At 39.6% G+C, this 20,957-nt stretch overlaps 1 protein-coding gene across 1 annotated transcript in view; it reads left to right on the top strand.

Annotated features, from left to right (window-relative positions):
- The first annotated feature begins 6,848 nt into the window (after positions 1–6,848).
- The window catches only part of ZBBX (zinc finger B-box domain containing), a 112,900-nt gene continuing 98,791 nt past the window's right edge, over positions 6,849–20,957 (top strand). The window contains exons 1-4 of the mRNA XM_069083532.1: positions 6,849–6,985; positions 12,003–12,116; positions 15,830–15,923; positions 20,091–20,139. Of these exons, the coding sequence (XP_068939633.1) occupies positions 6,918–6,985; positions 12,003–12,116; positions 15,830–15,923; positions 20,091–20,139 (325 nt within the window). The 5' untranslated portion in view covers positions 6,849–6,917. The remainder of the gene's footprint in view (positions 6,986–12,002; positions 12,117–15,829; positions 15,924–20,090; positions 20,140–20,957) is intronic.

Raw genomic sequence — 20,957 nt, 5'->3', positions numbered from 1 at the left:
TTGTGACTGAGGAAACAGGCTAACAGCGCCGCGCTCAGGTGCTCAGGGTCCTACAGCTATTAAGTGTCTGGAGCCAGGGCTCCAGCTGCCCCATGGATCAGAGACCAAGGGATGCCAGTCCTTGTCACGCCTCTGCCAGGAGGTAACAGAAAGACCATTAAGGGGCCATCTGGCCCAGCCTCCTCCCTGTTACACGTGAGGAAACTGAGGCCCAGAATGGTGAAGGGGCACTTCTGTGTCCCACAGTTATAAGGGTCACAGAGTAGATGACTTTCCCCTCCTTTTACAGATGAAGAAAGGAGGCCTGGGGTAGGTGTGAAGGGACTTGCCCCGACAAGTTGCCTCCTGGAAGGGTCATAGATCAGTGGTCAGCCAATCCCACTCTCCCATGTTACATGAGACACACCTGTGACCCAGAGAGGATGGTGCCAGTAGCTATGACACCAGGCGCCTTCCTTAGTCCGACCTCTCCGTTTTACAGATAAGGCGACAGAGGCAAAGTTAGGCTTATACAAGGACCGAGGTATCAGAGGCCATGTGGCCCAGCCCCAACCTTTTACTGGTATGGAAATAGGTGTGTGTGAAGTGGAATGCCCCAAGTAGTTATGGGGGTCATCGATCACTGGCCAGCAGTTCAACCTCCATAGAGGCCAAGGACTCTTCTGAGAAAGTGTCAGAGGGCAGATTTGACTAAGTCCTCCTTGTAGGAGGGACCAGCATCCTAAGGTCTGTCAGGTGACTCTGCCCACTCCACGGCCTCACTGTGGATGCCTGCTTACAATGTAAGCTACTGGTGGACCTCTTCCTTTCAGTCTTTGTAGTCTCAATCAGAGGCAGAATGGCTTAGAAAGATAGCCAGTTTTGGGTCAAGGAAGGTCCTAGGTTCTAGTCCTGCCTCTGACATTTCCTGGCCACAGTCTCTTGGGGAAAGTCATTTTACACCCCCTTCCAATATACCCTCCCCCCAAGTTCTCTAGGTAAATATCCAAGAATGGAAGTTTCAGAGAAGAGGCTGACTTTCATTAGTAGAAGATGTCCCTATTACAGGTCCATTCCTAGCCTACATAGGTATTGTTAGTCCTGAAATAAATCAAAGTTGTAAGTGGAGGAAAAGGTTTTTTTTTAATTGAGATAAAGACAGTTGAGAGCCTGGTTCTCACATATATATGGATGACTACTAAGAAAACTTACAGAAAATTTTATTTTTCTTTTAGGAGTAAAAAGGGGGTGGGGGCCATATGAAGACTGAGGACTGGGCATGAGGCTCTGGCTGCCCCTTGGCAAGCCAAGCAAGAAAACCTATTTCATTATGGTTGTTTTTTCCCTTCCTGATCCAGTTTGTCCCAAACCTTAATGAGGGGTCATGTTGGTAGCAGTAGTTAGCTCAAAACAGTCTCTGTTTACAGGATAAATAGAACACATATTCCTTAGGGTGGGTCCCAGCCCAACCTGGTAAGGTATAACTTACCTCTAGAGATGGAATGAAAGGACATTCCTGTGACTTTAGGGAGGGGCCTCTCTTACGGTCAAAAGGCCAGCCTGACTCTGAGCAGGCAGCATTACATTTCATATGAACAATACTCAAGTTAATTTTCCTGTTGGTAACAAATATTGAGTAAGCACTGACCACGAGCCAGCACCATACTAAGTACTGAAGATATAAAAACAAGGCAAAAGAAAGACAGTTCTTGCTGTCAGAGAGCTTATATAATCCAAGGGGGGAAGACTCCAGGGCTGGGCCGTTTATCCAGTGTGCCACCTAGCTTCCCCATCTATATGTCACAGGCTTGACTTACACTCAAGTCTTCCTTATTTCTGGGCTTGCCCTTTCTCTGCTAAGGCAGGCAGAAGTACTTAAGTAAGGTACTTAAATTAAGAGGTATCTAATAAAAGTCAAACTAGTTGTGGAATTCTCTCCAAGTATAACTAATAAAAATATAATATAAATAAATGAATAAATATATATGGCTGACTTTTCACTTAAGTCTCCCTTAGAAGTTACCTCTTGGTATGGAGATAACCACTCTCAGAAGCTATGCCTGAGGGGTACAGCAGATCCTACTAAACTGAAAGGGTTTCAGATCTGGGCTAGTCGTGACCAGATTGGTCTCAGGCAGATAAACATGTTGGCCACTAGTTAAAACCGTTTACAAAATCATAGAGGGGTTGAACTCTGAGTTAATAGAGGAAAGACCCATCCATGAAATTGCAGATCTTAGAAGCCTTATAGTAAAAACAATTTGATATTTCCATTTCCCTCCCTTCCATACAGGGTTTTGATTCTCCCAACACCTTTATCTCATTTTGCCCCCAGATAAAGGGACAATTAAGTCTGAATTAGGAGTCCAGGAATAGTACGGAGTTGTTATGAGCTTTTTAAAATATGTTGTTTAGATCATTAAGGCAATCTGCCAACAAGAGACCCCAAAGCATTAAGCACTTATGTGTAAGGATGGGAATGCAAAGAGGTATGGACTCCTGCCTCCTACCTACTACTTGTAAACTACAAGAGTTTGTGGTCTATTTAGGAAGATTTGGCATAACCCAAGACAAGTTAGAATATAACGTTCAAATGAATCCCACAGGGCCAGACCTGTTCAGAAGGAGGAGGAAGTATAAGAAGGGAGGCATCATGTCTTAGGGAGAAGAACAGTCTCGTAGTAGAGTTGAGTCTTGAGCCTTTGGACCATAAGTAAAGGAAGCATAAGATTATTGAATTAAACAGAGAAGGAAGGACAAAAGAATATTTCTGAAATACATAAAAGTTATGAGTAAGGCATATTCAGGGGTCCAAAGTAGGGTATTTTAGATTAGTGGGTTTTTTTGGAAGGGGAAGGTAGGGCAATTGGGGTTAAGTGACTTGCCCAAGGTCACACAGCTAGTTTTTTGTGTTAAGTATCTGAGGCAGAATTTGAACTCAGGTCCTCCTGGTTTCCATGGCTTGTGCTCTATTCACTGTGACACCTAGCCACCCCTAGGGTATTTTAATTGAAGAATGTGGAGCCCTCTAGGGAGATAAGGTTAGGAGGAAGAGTGAGGTAAAATGGTAGAGGGAGAAGCCTGAGTGCCAGTCTTGGGCGTATGGACATTGAACTTCATTCTCTAGGAAGTGGGAAGCCATTTAAAGACTATAATAAATGGCCTGATATTTGAAATGCAAAAGCTGTTTAAGCTGTTAAAAAACGTTGTTGTAAAACTTAGCAAATAGGGCTTTCAAAAACATAATAGCTTCTCCTCCACATTTTCTTATTTGTTACAGATTAAAAAGGAGTGTGATAGAGGAATGAATACTTCATCAACAGCTTGCTTAAAGGATATGGGTAATCTTTGTAAGACATAGGATGCAATTTATGGGATTATGTGGGAATAGAATTTGGAGATGGAAGGGACTTTTAGAAATCTCCCCACTTCCTCAGCAGATGAGGAAATAGAATTCTTTTCTAGATAAAAGGGATTGTATTTCGAGTCCAGTTTCAGATGTAGTTTTTGTATTGGGGAAATGATCATTATTGGCAAGGTAGCTTCATATACACATTGGTGACCGGATGTAATCATGCCCCTTTTCTGTGGTTTACACAGGGTAAGATAAGAACTGGACCAATGATTTCAGTGGTGTAGGGAATCCTTAGATGAAGAAACTCCCATCACCTTTTCAGCTTCTAGTTGCCTTTCTCTGATTCTCACATCCAGTATATTTCAGAGGTAGTACTTAAACCCAGAGCTTTCAGGCTCCTAAGCCAGCTCTCTCTGCTCATATTTTATTGGGAGAAAGGAACACAGCTGGAACTTGAAGGTATGGTGGCTGGAAGGCAGAGAGTCAGAAGTATAACCAGGAATGGGGATGAAGTATGTCCAGTCTATGCCCTTCTCCAAAAGGGAGGTCCCAGAAGGAACACCCTAGTCAAAGAAGGGACCAGAACAGAGATATGGGCCAGGGTGAGAAGTCCCCAGAAGCTGGGAGGAGAATGGGTTGCCTAGAAGAAGCACTACATTGGGGTCCACAGCATCTGGGTTCAAAGTTTACTTCTGTTACCATCTGAGTGAAGTGGGTCCAGTCAATTAACCTCCATAAGCCTCACTTTTCTGTTCTATAAAAGGAAGAGGATTAAATCAGAGGTGTCAAATACACATCTAGGATGCATGTAGGGACTCTTAAGTGTAGCCCAAACCAGATTAAAATGAAATTGGGAAAGATATAATAAAATAAAAAATACAATAAAACATAGATAATCATGTTTTAAAACAAAGGTGCAGCCTCTCGGGGATTGTTACATCCAGATTAGTGGCTTCCCGTTTCTATCTGAGCTAGACACACTGCACCACATGACCTCTCAGGTTCCTTCTGGCTAGAAAATTACACTATATAAAGCCGATATTGAAAAAAAAATTAAAGTGAAATTTCTTGAGATTGAAAATAGAAGACTTTAAACTGAGTTAACTTAAAAGAAAAAAGCACTAGAAATTAGTGAGGGTACCAAATAGCTGGACAGTATTAACTCACTTAAGTACATGGTAGAAAAACTCTTATGCTTAATGGATTCTAAAGTGGTCTGCAGTTTTAAAAGTACTAAGGCTCTGAAATGAACCATCCCCCCCAAAAACTTTCCATTTATAAATTTTAATGTACTTGAATAAAGTACTTTCCTTAACCTCCTTTTCTCCTAAGGGGTTCCAATAATATTATAAATATTAGAGACAATTTAAGTTGCCTCTAAGGCAGAGTGACTCATTGTGACAGTGTGTGTCCTCATGGAGTCACAGCTTTTCAGGCCTTCTCATTTTTGTTTTACTTCATTTGGTGTCTGCTTATAGCCTGTTTGCTCAGAAGGGGAACATGTGAAGTGGGAACATCAAGCCAGTCTATATTAGGTCATATTTCAGTGTCTTATAACCTAATAAATATGGTGCCTGGAAAAGTCATAATATAAAATATTTTTGGGATCCCATCATCATCATCATCATCATCATTACCATCACCATCACCATCCATCTTAGCATACAATACTTATCAGAGCCCAGATTCGATCCCAGGTCATCCAGACTCTGGGGCCGGTGCTCTTACTGCGCCACCTGGCCGCCCCTATTCTTATTCTTTTAGTTAAACTCTTTGACCACAGATTGGTACTTTACCATATTCACATTGCTGTTGTCCTGATACCCCAGCAAAGGTGACTAGTTTTTCTTTGGGCTTTAAGAAAAACACTCCTATATAAAATTTTCCTGTCTTCTTACTACCAGCCCCCCTCCCCCCCAAAAAAAGAAAGAAAAATGTTTTTGTGCTGTTGTTTGATGGAACACTTAATTGAGGGGAAATTTCACATGAGTAAAGTGAAATGCATAAAATAACTTGGCCAATTTGCATATAAAACAATACTTGTAAATGTGGAATGAATCTGTATTTAGGAATTGACAATTTTTTTTCCTAAAAGAAAGCCAAATTCAACCAGTTATTCACAATGTATATTATCCATAGTATTTGCAAATGTATTTATGTGAAGAGCAGCAAAATTATTTCAGCAATCTTGCTGGTCATCATTAAGAAACTTTTCATTCCATTTTTCTAATGTGTTGATAACATTACTATGATTATAACCAAAGAGCGTGTTAGAAATAGTAGACTGGAGCCTTACAGAATTACCTTCCACTTACTTTTTATTCTTATCCCATTATCTATAGAGTTACCCTACTAGAATGGAACTCCCTGAAGGCAGGAACTTTTTGCCTTTCTTTGTATATCCCCTGGTGTTTATCACAGTATCTGACGTTGGTAGAGTTGTTCAGCTGTGTCTGACTTTCATGACCCCACTGGGGGTTTGTGCATCACCCTTGCTATACCCCCCCCCATGCCTGCAGTGCCCTCCCTCATTATCTCCACCTTATTGGATCCCCCTCTTTTTTCAGGACACTATTCAAGCAGCTCCTTGTACCCAGCAGCCTTCCTGTCTCCCCGCCCCAACTGCTGGTGCTCACTGGCCCCTACTGTTTTGTCTTTATATTTTAATATCTCCACGTGATAATACTAATATTTGAATATTTCTTCCATGATAAAACATAAGGGCTTTTGAAGCATGGGTTTTTTCATGTTTGTATCCCTCCAATTAGTATCATGCTTGGCACACAGTAGGTATCTAATAAATGTTTGTTAATTGATTTAGGGTTGAGATGATGAAATCCTAGGGGATCAAACAGTCTACTAAAAGTAAAGAGTGAATTCAATCTCTGTCAATGGAAAGAGAGTCTAAACTGATCAAACAAGGGATCTTTGAAGTTTTTGATATGGGAGACTATGGGCTCTAGTGGAAAGAACGCTGACCTTAGGGTCAAGGGACTCAGACTTGAATCTTGGCTTCAATATTTTTAGGCATTTAGACAAGTCACTGCCTTTCTGCCCCATTTTCCTTATCTGTAAAATGGGTTAAAATATCTACAGTAAAGAGTGCTCAAGTGACTTACTTTTAGTATTGTTGTAAAAGAGACTTTTTTGAAAATCTTAAATCATAATTTTAGCCCAGCTTCATCAGCAGTGTTATGGATTACATACTAAATTTTGGGTAAATATATAGGTCAGACTTTTCTCTGGCCACTCCCATGACCATGTGGTTTGTATTAAAATAGGATTCTATGCTTGCCATGTGTACCTAATTGCATTTTCCTTTTAAAGCAATAGAATATTAAATGTGTCTACTCTACTTGACGATAGCTTTATTCAATACAGAATCTCAGGTGTTACATAGAAGAATTATCATGGCTTTTTTTGTTTTGCTTTAAAATTTTTCATTGCAAATGTGTTTTCTCGACTTGTATTTTATCATTTTTTTTGCTAAAACATATTTATTCCATTTGATGACCAGGTTACATGGCATAAAAAAGTTCATGAATAAGAATACTTTGGAGAAGATATAATTACATCATAAATCATGAACACCAATGATTTTATAGTTCTTCCGTGGGGAAAAACTGGAAACTCTGTAAAACTAAAAACCAAGTAAGTGCATGTATTCCATTAAATGTAATTGAAATAATTATGAAAGTTTTTAGATGTCAGAATTTAAAAGTGTTTTAAATATAGCTTTCAAATTTAAATGTATAATGTAACTCAAATGTTATGCATCCATAATTCCATTTTTCTCATCCTTCACTTTCTATTCAAGTATTTCAAGATGTAAATATGAATGTTTCACATCTAATTTGTCTATAGTTGAGAAAAATAGTGGGGAAAAAGCGTAGTGTTTGAGCACTAAAATAACTGAAGGAAAAAGTTAAATATAGACAAGAATTCTTAGGCAGTAATCTCAGCTAGAGATGAGACAAAGCCACCATGATGGTTTTTATGACTCTCAATAATGCTTTCTCATTCAGATTGTAGAAATTATTCCAGGGAAGACTAGAGATTTAGGGAGACCTCTAAGCTGTGGGTTATAGTGGAAGGACCATTTACCATATGGTTAGAATCCCAGTCCTGACACTGACTAGTGGTTTGACAGGGGCAGATTATTACACCTCTCTAAGGTTTGCTTTCCTCATCTGTGAAATGGGGATAACGATCCTTCTAGTACCTGTGTCACCAGGTTGTCCTGAGGGAATCGCTCAGGTAAAATACAGATATGGGTTCTTACTATCATGTCAAATGAGTTTCAAAGAAGTTGTAGGAGGTACCTGATGATCCTCACCCATCGAGGCATCAGGAAGCTGTATCCTGAATGAGCCAAGCTTGGAGGGAGGCCCTCAGGAATAAGCGGATTGGGTCAGGGTCCTACACTTCCAAAACCTTCTGGTGATCCAGACTCAATACTGTTATCCTCGGAGACCCCCCTAAAATAGTTGGGAGCCATCAAAGACCTCTCCCCCTAGATGTTCCTTGCATTAGTATGCAGCCTGAATTAGGAGTAGTCTTGCTGTTTGGTTGTTCAGTTGTGTCCAACGCTGTGACTCCATATGGGATCTTTGTGGCAAGGAGACTGGAGTGGTTTGCTATTTCCTTCTCTAGCGAATTAAGGTCAGTAGAGGTTACGTGACTTGCCCAGGGTCACATAGTGAGTGTCTGAGGCCAGAAGAATTAGGAGTAGACTCCCCTAGATCAGTAGGTGTAGTGAGACTTTGAGGCACTTAGTGGTCTCTCCAGACTGATAGATTAGTCAATTCATGCCTTTATAGTTTGTTATTAGAAGGGGAAGAGCTGTGGGTAAAACATTCACATTCATGTGCTGTTGGTGGAGCTGTAAATTGGTAAAGCCATTCTGGAGAAAAATACTTAATATACTCAAAAAGTTCCCAAACTGTGCATGCTCTTTGTGTCAGCAATACCCTCTCCCCCAGCACGCACACAGCCACACCATACACATATGCACGCGCGTGCATGTACATTGGGTTCCCTAATTTAGGGGCTGCACCAGGCAGAGTGTACCCCCCTCTGGTGCCCCTGCACCTCCTCCTCCTGTGCCCGTGGCTGGGCACAGTTGAGGTTTGCTGCTGTTCCAACAGAATACCGGGTGATTTGTACCAGCAGAAATTATATCAGCATGACCATTTCTGAGTGGGCCCCAGAACACCATCCAGTTTGTGGGTCCTGCTGGAGAATGGAGGGTGAAAGGCTATGGGGATTAGCATTCTCTGCTGTACATTCTCAGGCTCTTACTTTGTAGGGCTTCTTTCCTGTCCTGTCCCATCCTGTCTCTGATGCCTAATTTCTTTGTTGGAGGTTTTTAGAGAGTCGGTGGCACCTGGAGAAGACGTCTGGTCCTCTAGTTTGTTGGCCTGTGACTCCTCTCCACGGGCAATGTGTCTCACCAGCTCTGTGCTCTGTTTGTTTCACTGTCCCCATGAGACCGGTGTGTGTTTGTGTGGGTGTGTGCCCGACTTTTGGAGGTAACGTTTTCCTCATGACCATTCTGGTTATATTATCATAGTTGTTAATTAAGTCTGACAGTCAGTCCATAAGCAATGGAGCCTGAGGTCTGGCCCCTCTGGATTACCTTATCACATTACCTGTGGTAGTAGTAGTCAGTCATCCTCTGGTCCCTGACCTGCCAAGGTAAGTGGCAGTTGGTGGAGTAGCCCCAGAGAGGGGATCTAGCTACCTCCAAGATTGGCATGAAAGGATCCTGGCACAGCAAGCACGGGGGAGAGGTCCTCAGCACAGAACTTATGGGGAGACATGGACACATCTCTTAGAAGGAGGACAGATAGATGGTTTCCATGCTACAGTGGTGGAGGGAGTCTGTGTTGTTGAGATTATCATTCCACTGACAGACTGATGTGTATACATCCCATCAGCTCTGTAAGAGACCTTGTTCAGTTGTTTAGCCTTGTTTGACTCTTTGTGACCCTGTGGGCTATTCAGACCAAGGGGTTTTCTTGGCAAAGATACTGGAGTTGTTTGCCATTTCCTTTTCTTGTGGATTAAGACAGAGGTTAAGTGACTTGCCTAAGGTCATACAGTAAGCGTCTGAGGCTGGATTTGAACTCAGGTCTTCCTGACCTGGTGCATTACCCACTGAGCCTCCTAGCTGCCCCAGAAGATACCCTGGAGATCCTCAAATCTACCTTGCGGTGCTACAGAACGGGTAGCTGATGCTGGGAGATGTGGTGGTTTGCAGGTCATACTGGCATACACACACCAACACACACACGCGTCTCCATTACTTATTTCCATGGAATCGTAATCTTAGCAATATAGAAAGAAACTCCCTCTCCCTATGCAAATAGACGTACTATATCCCATGCACATGCATACCTATCTGTGCACACATATACATAAACATGCATTGCATATGTGTATTCATTGTACACACATAGTCCACCTATTACCTTGATAGCAGATGACTTCTGGGGGGTATTGCTGCTCTCTGTTTTCCTGTGATCTAAGCAACACACACATGAGCAGGATACACACAGTCACAAATATGCATGTGATGAGTGCATGTAGTCACAAACAGGCACAGGTGTATGTCCACATGTGATGAGTACATGTACTTATGCACACACATGTGTTTGCATGTGTGCAGCACAATGCATGGTATCAGTCCACTTGTCTGGTTGCCACTCTTTGCTGCAAATTAGATTTAACGATTGCCGAGTATTTTATGGGGGTGCTAACATTAGACTTTATGAGCCCCAGAACTCCTAAGAGCCACAGCTGGTCATCTGTACCCCACTGGATGCCTTTTATCCTTTTGAGAAATTTGTTATCATTACAAATTCACCAACCACCACTTGAAATAATAGCAAATATTTGTGTTGCTTTACAATTTACAAAAATGTCATATGCGTTAATTAGATGATCTCTAAAACCCTGTGAGGATCATGTCATGGGCCTTATTATTCCCATTGAAGAGATGAATTAGAATCCCTGTAGTTAAATTCCTTTCTCATTTTTACATAGTTAGTGAACTGGAGGCAGAATTTTAAGCCATGATCCAGCTCTGAGCTGATTTCACTTCCAGAACACCACACCGCCAAATTACTCACTTCCATCCTGGGAATGAGGAATAGATAGGAGGTCAACATAGAATAAGGAGTAGGCAGATTTATAGAGAAGAGAGAAATTCGGGTAGTGTAGACGGTGGGAAGGCTTGTGGGATGTTTTTATTTATAGCTTGTTATGAAGTGGATTTGATGGGTTGCCCATCAGTAAGATCTTAGATCTGTTTGAGTATGAAGTATGCCTGTTTGCATTTACATCCCCTTCTGAATCATGCCTGGAGATGAAATGATGACTTATATAGTAGCAAGGAAGAAAAACGAGCAAATTGATCAATTGTAGTTTCATTTCTATTTCTATTTTCTAGACTAAGTATGTATTAATTTTAAGTAAGATGTTCCACTCAGTTTGCAACAGTTAATATTAATAGACACAAATCAAAGGGTATTTAGTTTTCCCTTGTTTGGAATTTCACAGAAGGGAGACAGGTTTAACACTCACATTTCTCCCAAGTCCTGAAAGAGATTTCCCTTATCTAGGACTGATATCTTGATCAAGCTCTGTGTTGAAATTAAACTAACAAATGCATTTTAAATAGAAGGATAAAATAAAGTCGAATTTGAGAATTTTTGCTCTTGTATTTTTAGTCATTATGAGTTATAGTAATGAAATAATTAAGCTGTTTTTAGTCTATGTCATGACATATTTTGTAATTTTCCTGAATGTGTGTATGTATTAATTTATGCACATGCACATGTATATGAACTTCAGGTAGAAATTACTAATGTTTTCAACAACTAAATTAAGGTTTCAGCTTCTGGAATAATTCTAGCATTGTTTACGTTGTGAATATTGTCAGCATTGAAGACTTACTTGAAATGATGACAAGAGCTGTGATTAAAAGCCATTATAACTATAAAAACTTGTTGGAGGAAAGGCAATATTTGAATCTGTCAAACAATTTTAGATTTAATTCTTTCACATTATTTTGCTAGTGTATTTGAGTTTTCTGGGCACAATTCATGTGTAAAGGAAAATGATTTATTATTTCCACTTTTAGCTGAGAAGTAGCAACAAAAGTTTAAGATTTAAACAAGCACAACTTGTAAAGGAAATCTTAATAGAGGCAGCACCCCAAAGATTGAATGAATGGTACCTTTGGGAACATTTTGCAGGGAAAGTGAAGGTACAGCAGTACCATTGTGTTACCTTGAAATTTCCTACTTCTTTGCAATATTAGTTTGGAGGAAAAAAAGTTAAAATATTAAATTTTATAAATATAATATATATTTATATATAATAAAATAAAATAAAATATAAATTAAAATATTAAAATATAAGCTATTAGTGTCCTGATGTTAATATATTATAGATAATATAGTATATTATATATAATGCTTTTAAAATTTTATATATATGTATGTGTGTCTATATATACACATACTTATGTGTATATATGTATATACATATATATTGAGGGGGGAGGGAAAGAGGGAGGGAGAGAGAGAGAGAGAGAGAGAGAGAGAGCACACACTTTTTATAAGACAAGTCAGCCTCATACATTTCAATCCTGCTTCCTCAGGAATGTACGAGAATTGCGGGTGGAGAAGGTGCAGTTAGAGCTGGAAACCCAAGAGATGGAGAAGAAACTTCAACAATTACAATCAAGCATGAGCCGGGAGAAGGAAGAAAGAGAGTATGTGACATTTTTGGAATTATCTCAATAAGTATTTTATATACTAATGTCACTAGCAAAATATTTTCCTTATGAAAATGAGTAATTTCTCAGTAATCTGGTGAACTGTATTCCCTGAACATGATGAAGAATAAAGACTTGATTGTAGTTCTTTGTGTTATCAGTTCTGGTGCACAGTTCTTCACAATGACGTTTCCATCTCTTTCTTCAGTAGAATGGAATAGAAAAAGATTGATTAAGCCCCTTCTAGTTGCCAAGCACTGTGCTAACCCCTGGGAATGCACAAGAAAAGACAGACAGTGCTTGTTTTCAGAGAGCTCCCATTCTGATGGAGGAGACAGAACAGAAAGGGCAGGTTAGTTTTATGGCCCTGGAAATGCCATGTGGAAATTCGAGTTTGGCAGGCAGTCCCAGGTCAGATGACAAGGCCTTCCTTGGCAACAATGGCAGTTCAGCTCTCCCCCCTTCCAGTGACTTGGGAGGTATAATATAGTGGGTAAAGGGTGAGGGAGAAGTCAGGATGGGGCAGGGGAAGTCAGCAGCTACTTGAGTACAGCACCTATTTGTCCCTGAGTGGTGGGGATTGGGTTGGGAGGGGGACATCCCTGACAATATCTGCTCACTTATGCTTACAGTAGTTGAGTAGATAACTTCACTTGCAATTTGGATGCTTTCTGACAAGTTTCCTCAGTTGTTTTCGTTAACTCCTCAGAACACCTCAGCCCTCCTTCCAGTCTCTGAAGAAAGGACCCTCCTGCCTGGGCCATGGCCTTGCTCAAGCAGTTAGGCCATCTGTCATGAATTTTCAGTCTCTCCTTGTGACCACACATCTGTTAATCCTCAGAGGGCCTCCCCTTTATTCGTATGTGCAGTTCAGCTGTCAGCTCATCTCTCTGATCACCTTTACTTCAGAACCTCTGTGGACTTACGCCTGTGCTTTATCAAGTAATCATCACATATTAAGTACCTGCTATGTACAAGGTACTGGGGATGAAAATACAAGAACAGAATAATCCCTGCTTGTAATGAGCTAACATTCTAACAAGGGAGACATCGCCTCCTCCTCTGTCTGTGCCCCTTAATGTGTGCATCTGTCTTCTTTCCTCACCACTTTCCTGAACCTGTTCTCGTGAGGTCACCAATCATGTCCAGAACCAGTGGATTCAGTCAGTGGTTATCCTCCAGCAAACTGGCATAATCTTCCCTTGGATATGTCCTCCTCACCTGTGTCCTCCCTCCTCTCCTGGTTTTGGAGACACCGTGCTCCACACTCTCCTGGTACCTTTCCATTGGCTTTTGCCTCTTTACTGGCTTCACATTCTCGGGTAAACTTTTAACCCCAGACTGGCCCACCCTTGACCCTTTTCTCTTTCTTCACCCTTCTCTTAATAATCTCATTTGGTTATCACCTCTACACAGATAACTCCCATTAGCGGTATCTGTATCCTTGACTTCTCTTTTGAGGTATGAACATTTGTTACCAAATGCCTATGGGACAACTGGAATGTTGCATTGACATGTGATTTCATGATGCCCCAAACCAAGCTTGTCATGTCGGTGGCTAGGTGAGTAATGCCTTGGGCCTAAAGTCAGGGTATTGTTATTGTCATGTCCAATTCTTCATGACCCCATTCAGGGTTTTCTTGGCAGAGATACTGGAGAGGTTTGCCTTTCCTTCTCTGGCTCATTTTACAGATGAGGAAACTGAGGCAAACAGGGTTTAGTGATTTGCCCTGGGTCATACAGCTAGTAAGTGTCTGAAGCCCAGATTTCAACTCAGGAAGGTGAGTCTTCCTGACTCCAAGACTAGCATTTAATCCACTTAGCTGCCCCTAAGGGCCAGTGGTCCTTTTCAGTCTCTCCCTTTTCTACCGTAGCTTAGTCCTACCTTCTCATCTTCCTGTCATTGGTTGCTCTTGGGCTGCTGTTTTTTTCTGGCTCAATTCTGGATGTCCACCCCCCCCCAGCCTTTTCTATTCAGACACTTGATAGCTATGGCACATATTCTTGGCACATAGTAGATACTTAATCATTGTGTTTCCTTTTGCCTTCTAAACCTGCTCTTCCCCTAGGATTCAGTACTTTTCCAGTGCCACTACCATTCGAATCACGTTCATCACTCAGCGTCTTGGACAATTCCTTCTTCCATCTTCTCACGTCTTGTAGCTTATTTATCACAAAGTTCTGTCAATTCTGTCTCCGTATTGGCTCTCCTGTAGTCTGGTAACATCTCCTCTGTTCTTGCTGGCTCTTCTTTAGTATATCATATATATATCACATATATATATATATTTATATATCATTACTATCTCTGCATTATTGGCAGTCATCTAACAAGGGTTTCAGCTCCATCCTATACCCCCTCCAATCTGTCCTTCATACCAGTGCATATTAATTTACCTTACTTACATCTGTTCAGATCATGTCTCTGTTCCCAAAACTTCAGTGGTTCCTGTATTACTTAAGGAGCTAACTTCAAGCTTCCTTGTTTGGTGTCCATGACCTTGGACATGTCCTTAGCTCCTCTCCATCTCATCTATGATGCAGCCACTTTGGGCTACTCTCTGTTCACTAAACATGCCCAGCAATTTCTTGCGCCCATGACTTTCTTTGTTCCCCTTATTTTGTCTCTTTAGAACAGGGATCCTTATTTTTTGTCTCATAGACCCCTTTGGCAGTTTGATGAAGCCAATTGGTCACCTTTCAGAATAATGTTTTTAAATGCATAAAATAAAATATACAGTGTTGCAAAAGAAACCAATTATCTTCAAATACAATCATTAAAATATTATTATTATTTAAAAAAAATTCCTGGACCCCAGGTTTTATAAGGCCTATCCTTTTCTTCTTTCCTTGTTAAATTCCTGTCTGACCTTTGAAACTGAACTCAAATGCTATCTCTCCTAAGAAACATTCTGTGATCTATTTAATGGTACCATTAGGTATCATTTTGCAATATAATTATCAAGTAGGTGTCATATCCAATATTAGACTGTGGGTTCCATGTGGGTTAAGGCCAGAGCCTATCTAAACGTGATTGATTTCCCATCTCCTTAGGGAGGTTCTTTTCAGATTGGAGCTATTTAATAAAGATTTATTTGATTGAATGAAGACCTTGCTTCTGTGCTGTTCACCAGTTACTTTAGGCACCTCTGAATGTTCAGTTGAAAGCTTTTGTTCTTCTTCATTGGTTTGGATCAAAGGATCTGCAATTCATCCTCAGCAGAGTAGATTGTTGAATTCTTTGCTTGGAAAATTCTTCAGATGTTTCTAAAAATTGACATAGTGATGCCTTCCTGGAAACTTGTGTTGTCTTTTAGTGCTGAAATGTTGCCTATTAAAAAAATGCTTCCCAGAATATTTATGATTTTGGATCCTGGTCAGTAAGTTTGGGAAACTGGGTGGCAATCCTCAGGGTTTTCTATAAGGCAGAGTGTCCATGGGGCAGTAAATGTTCCGCAATTGAAATCCTAATCTGTATTTTGCTTGTCATTTATACTTTAAGATGCCCATTATGGAAGGGGTTGTATTTTCAGAATAATGGAGGGCATAATGACTTTAGAGATATATCATTAATCATTTTCATTTTATGAGTCTATTCCAGGCCCTAAACTAGATTTCCATTTCCTGGAAAAGGGAAATATATATTTGTTTTCATTAGCTAGAGAACTATATATACATAGTAATTTCATTTTTGTTCTTTGTGTATACAGAAGGTCAAATGGCTATCACTGGAAATCTGGACAGCCGGGCAAATTGGGTAATCTATCACAAGTAATGTCACAAAATAAAGAAAATGTTGTTAAGGTAAGACTGTTTCATTTAATTTTCAGGCAGTTTGCTAAGCAATGTGATTTTGACTTGCTGTGGCAGCTTGTAGTCATTCACAGAGTTGAGAACTGAAAGTTTTTTGAAATAATAATATGGTTGTTGTACATTGTTAGATCTTAAATTGCCCTGCCTTTTATCTCAACGTATACCTTTAAATAGGATTTAAATCTGTCAGCTAAGAGTTGATGATTTTTCATTTCACTTAGTCTGGGAAAGGTTCAGCCCTGGATTAAAGCAAGCGAAGTCATGTTTTATTAGATATTGTATATAAAGGGTAAAGCTTTTACCATTGGTATAACAAATGTGAAACATTTTCAACCTTCTCTTCATGAGCATTTCTGTATGAATGTAAATTTCTATTTCCAGAAATGTTTCTGTAGAATCTTTAGAATAATTCTATAAGCTGCTACATGAGTATAAATTCTATTGGAATAGTATGTTTCTTTTGTGTATTAAAATAAAAGAAACATTTGTGCATATCTTTTATTTTTAATTTAATGATCATATCACAAATAACTTTAAATAAATATAAGATATGTTCAATATTGATAAGACTTGGTTGTGGAGTAGAATTGGGTACCATTGTATTAAAGGAGAGGAGGAAATCAAAGGTTGCTTCCAGGTTTCAAGCCTAAGTCAATGATGTGATAGTAGTAGCCCCTTAGAAGAAAGAAGGAAGTCAGAAGGAGAGTTGATGGGGACAATGACTCCTTTCAGAAAGACAGGATATCAGAATTGGAAGGGACCTCAGAGATTACCAAGGCCATCTTCTCCCTAAATGGGAATCTTCTCTACAACATAGAATTCAAGAGGTCCTCTAACTGTTGCTTGAAGAACTCTCTGTCTCTGTCTGTCTCTGTCTCTCTCTGTCTCTGTCTCTCTGTCTCTCTCAATCTCTGTCTCTGTCCCTCTGTCTCTCTCTCTCTCTGTCTCTCTTTCTGTCTGTCTGTGTATCTGTCTGTCTCTCTACTCCTTCAGGCAGTGGCCCCATTCAGCTTTTGGATAACTACTCTCATTTTGGGGAAGTTTGCTCACATTAGGACCAGGGTTCCATAGCATATAGTGGAAGGAAGTTGTTATATAAAAGCCTGACCTGGATAAGAATGAGGTTTAGGAAAAGCAGGGAGGATGTGAGGAGGGTGAGAGTGGGAAAGATTTTAACTTATCAGTGAGAGTATGTGCCACACAGTGTCACTGGGGTATAGAAAGCAGGAGGTTGGGAGAAGAGTTACAGAAACCATTAGATCACCCCTGCATTAAATTGTGACTACTTGAGAGTAGGGACGACCATGTGCCTCTTTTTGTATTCCTCACACTTAGCCTAGCACATAGTAGGTGCTTAATAAATAAATAGTTGACTGACAGAAACATGTAAGTGGCAGAGGTAGGGGGAATGATAGACAAGTTTTATTAAGAGAAGTTTGAAGGCTAATTAAATCCAGGATTCTTGTTGGAGGGCTGCGAGGTAACACAGAGGATAGAATGCTGGCCTTCGAGTCAGGAAGATGAGTTCAGATCTGGCCTCAGATACTTACTAGCTGCATAACTCTGGAAGTTACTTAACCCTGTTTGACTCAGTTTCCTCATTTGAAAAGTGAGCTGGAGAAAGAAATGGCAAAGCACTGCAGTATCTTTGCCAAGAAGGCCCCAAATGGGGTCAAGAGGAGTTGGACATGACTGAACCACAAGAAATTCTTGTTGGGATGTTCCTATGTGAGGGAGCCTTATAATTGTGTGTCTGACTGTGCTAGGGTGAGGCAGGAGCAGGAGGGAATCCTCTCAACATTTCAAGTGTGAGTTCTGTGTTGGCCTGGCAAGAGTGATAGTCTGGTCATGGAATCATTCCCCTGGGCTCTGGGCTGACTATATATTAAAGGAAAACATGGAGGTAGAAATAGAGATTAGATGAAAATCAAACTGAAGTTCATGTGTATTTCTTGAAGAAAAGTGGTCAGAATCTTCATTTTACATTGTTTGCTTTTTGTATATTTTGAAGAAACTTTTAAAAATCGCTATATGGTCCAAAAATATAGAATTGCAAAAACAATAATTTATCTATATTTCTATCTGTTTACCCAGTTTGTGCATATGTTCTGACCCAGCATTGAGATGTCCAGACCAAATTATTTGGCCACACCCCAGTTATGGGTGTGTTAACTCCATCTTTCTACCAATTATTAGATAAAACAGTAAAAAATTATATAACAATAGTAGTTTTTAAATCAAGATGTGATATGCAGGACTGGTGATTTTATCCTTTTTAGCTTTTGTGTGATGGGTTGTTTTATTGCACGCTCAGAAAAGTTCAGGATACCAGGTTTAGTACAAGGAAACATTGACGCCACAACAAGACAGGAAAGTAGCTGGTTTTATTGAGGGGCTGAGGGGCCACACTTACAATAAGAAGGCCAGGCATGATGGTGGAAACAGGTCAGATGCTCTGAGATCCCAAGTGAAATTGATCCTCATTAGAATTCTGCTAGTGCCTTGGAGGGAATAGGGTAACATCCCTCTCCACCCCTAACCCTTAACCAGTCTGGTAGGTTTTTATAGGGTTATTACCTGGGTCCAGCAGGACATTAGGCATTGGGGGAAGGGATTTAAGAGCCTGGACCTGGGGACTGGTTCTCAGCCCTGGTAGTGGGGGGGAGAGAAGTCTCTGGGGGAAGTGGCAGTTAGTTTATATTCATACCCTCTGCCAACAGCAAAGGGGCTTTGGGCCGTTACTGCTGGTCTTTCTCTGACAGGCTGACTCAGGAGTTTTTCAGTTTCCCTCAGGCTTCTTTGCTTACCTGGATGAGGAGGCTACTCCTGGGGTCTTGACATTACTTCATGGGATCTCGGAAGCCGTGACTTTGGAACGATGGATTTCGAATTCCATTTCTGAAGCAAAATTGCTGATGTCAATGAGAAAAAATTAGGGTCATATTTGTGAAGGAGGAGACTGAGGTTGATAAGTATGGAGAGACACAGGCATCCATTATCCTCATATTTACATGTATAAGTTGAGCAACTAAGCATGCAAATTGAAAATTCATCGTTAGACATGAAATAAATTTGTGGGTAGATTATCCAGTGTGCTTGGGTGTTTTCTGCAGAAATGAATTTAAATAAGACGACTCCATATGCAAACAGTTTGGTTGGGTTATCACATATGCAGTTTTCTTATTCATTAATGTCTTGGGCTCTTTGAATTTTACATACTCTCTAGGCTCATTTGGAAATTCGTTTTTTCGTTTATTGCCTAACCTTAAATCTTTTTGTCAAGCAAAATGAAGAAATTGGAAAGTTGCAGTGGCTGAACCTGGGGAAAGACTTTTGAGATCCTAAAAAGTGTGTTTGGAAATGTAAAAATGTACTATATTTAGGTATCATAGATACCATATTGACAAAGACTGATTTCTCTAGTTTTATGTATATATGCCCATATACACACAAATCTATATTTTTCATATATACATACATCTTTCTCCGTTATATGTGGAATAATTACAGGTCTTGGTCAAGCAGACACTTGTCATTGGGGTAACGGAGTTAGGAGCCTATATTCTTATATACATAGAGTATATTGAGAGTAACTCAATTTGGAAAAACAGAATCATAGAATTATGGACTTCTTGAGCTGGAATAGACCTTCAAGTTCCTCAAACAAATTTGTTTTACAATGAAGAATCTGAAGAAAAGTGACTTGCTTAAGGTCACACAGTCAGTTAATGGTACAGATGGGACCAGAACTCAGGTCCATGACCTTAACTTCCAAGTCCCTATACCATGGAACATCACTTAGACTCAGATTAAAAAATAATGGACACAGGGAGAAGTTATTGTGTAACATTTGAATATTTACCTAAAACTTTTTTTATAGGACACAGTTTAATTTTGTTGTTGTTAGAATTCTAAAGATTCTTAAACATTCTTTCCAAATTTATTTTTATGTGTATTTTCCTTTAAATGGACATGTCTAATTGAAAAACATTGATTTTTATATTATTATGTTTTAACAGGAAAACTTTCCATTCAAACTCTTCCAAAATGTTAACTATCTTTCATGCTTGTTTTCTGTAATAATATTGTTAGTTTTCTTTAAAAAAAACCCTATATGTTCTTCAATAATATGGTAAGAGAACTGTTTCATTAATACAGGTATCTCCAGGAAAAGTGAAATTAAAAATCCTGAAGGATCAAGTTCAAGGTAAATATTTTAATATTACTTTTTTTGAACTTAAAAAAGTATAAAATTTTAAAATTTCCATGTGTGATTCCCTGGTGGTCCTTAATTATGTTCTTAATTAAGAACAATAATAATATCTGAAAATTTTTATATTTCTAGAGAGGAAATGTATTTTGGTGGCTGGCCATGAATGCTGACCTTAATGTCAGGAAGGCCTGAATTGTAGTGATTCTTCTAGCCACCTCCTGGCTGAGTGACCATGGTCAATTCACTTAACTTCTCAGCAACTCAAGGAATCATTCTGAGATTTTAAACTCTAGGCAAGTTTCTGATTTGCATCATGAAGAGAATTACCACACTAGGTGTGCTACCACTTTTCATGAGTCTATTTATTCCAAAATTGATCCTAAAATGGCCAGAATTGTTCCATCTTGCTGGTTCAAACTAAAAACAAAACCGTAAACAATCACATGATAACTTAAAAAGATTGTCACATTTGAAATTTCATTTGGTTTACTTTGGGTATTTTGTAAGAAATAAAATTAGAATCTACCTGTTTGATGAGTACATTAGTGATATGACTCTCCCCTCCTTTATAAAAGCAGTATTTTTTCAATGTCAAAATTCTTGAGATTCATTTAAAAATCTTAGACAATTGAAAGCTACTTTAGAAGCCTAGAACGTAGTATATTCTTTAATTAGCAGAAACTAAAGGGACATGAACAAACTACTTTTTAATAACAGTGAAAGCCAAAAAGATCTTTATGAGTTTATATAGAAACTCCTCAGAAAATCAAGTCAGTTCTGATCTCATTTTTTTTCCCTAAGTTCAGCATATT

This window comes from Petaurus breviceps, unplaced genomic scaffold (assembly GCF_028583685.1).
Source record: "Petaurus breviceps papuanus isolate PSGF00001 unplaced genomic scaffold, PetGlider_PUasm1.0 173, whole genome shotgun sequence".
Taxonomy (NCBI): domain Eukaryota; kingdom Metazoa; phylum Chordata; class Mammalia; order Diprotodontia; family Petauridae; genus Petaurus; species Petaurus breviceps.
Note: the sequence above shows the minus strand (reverse complement) of the source record. Positions and strands in the feature narration are given on the sequence as shown.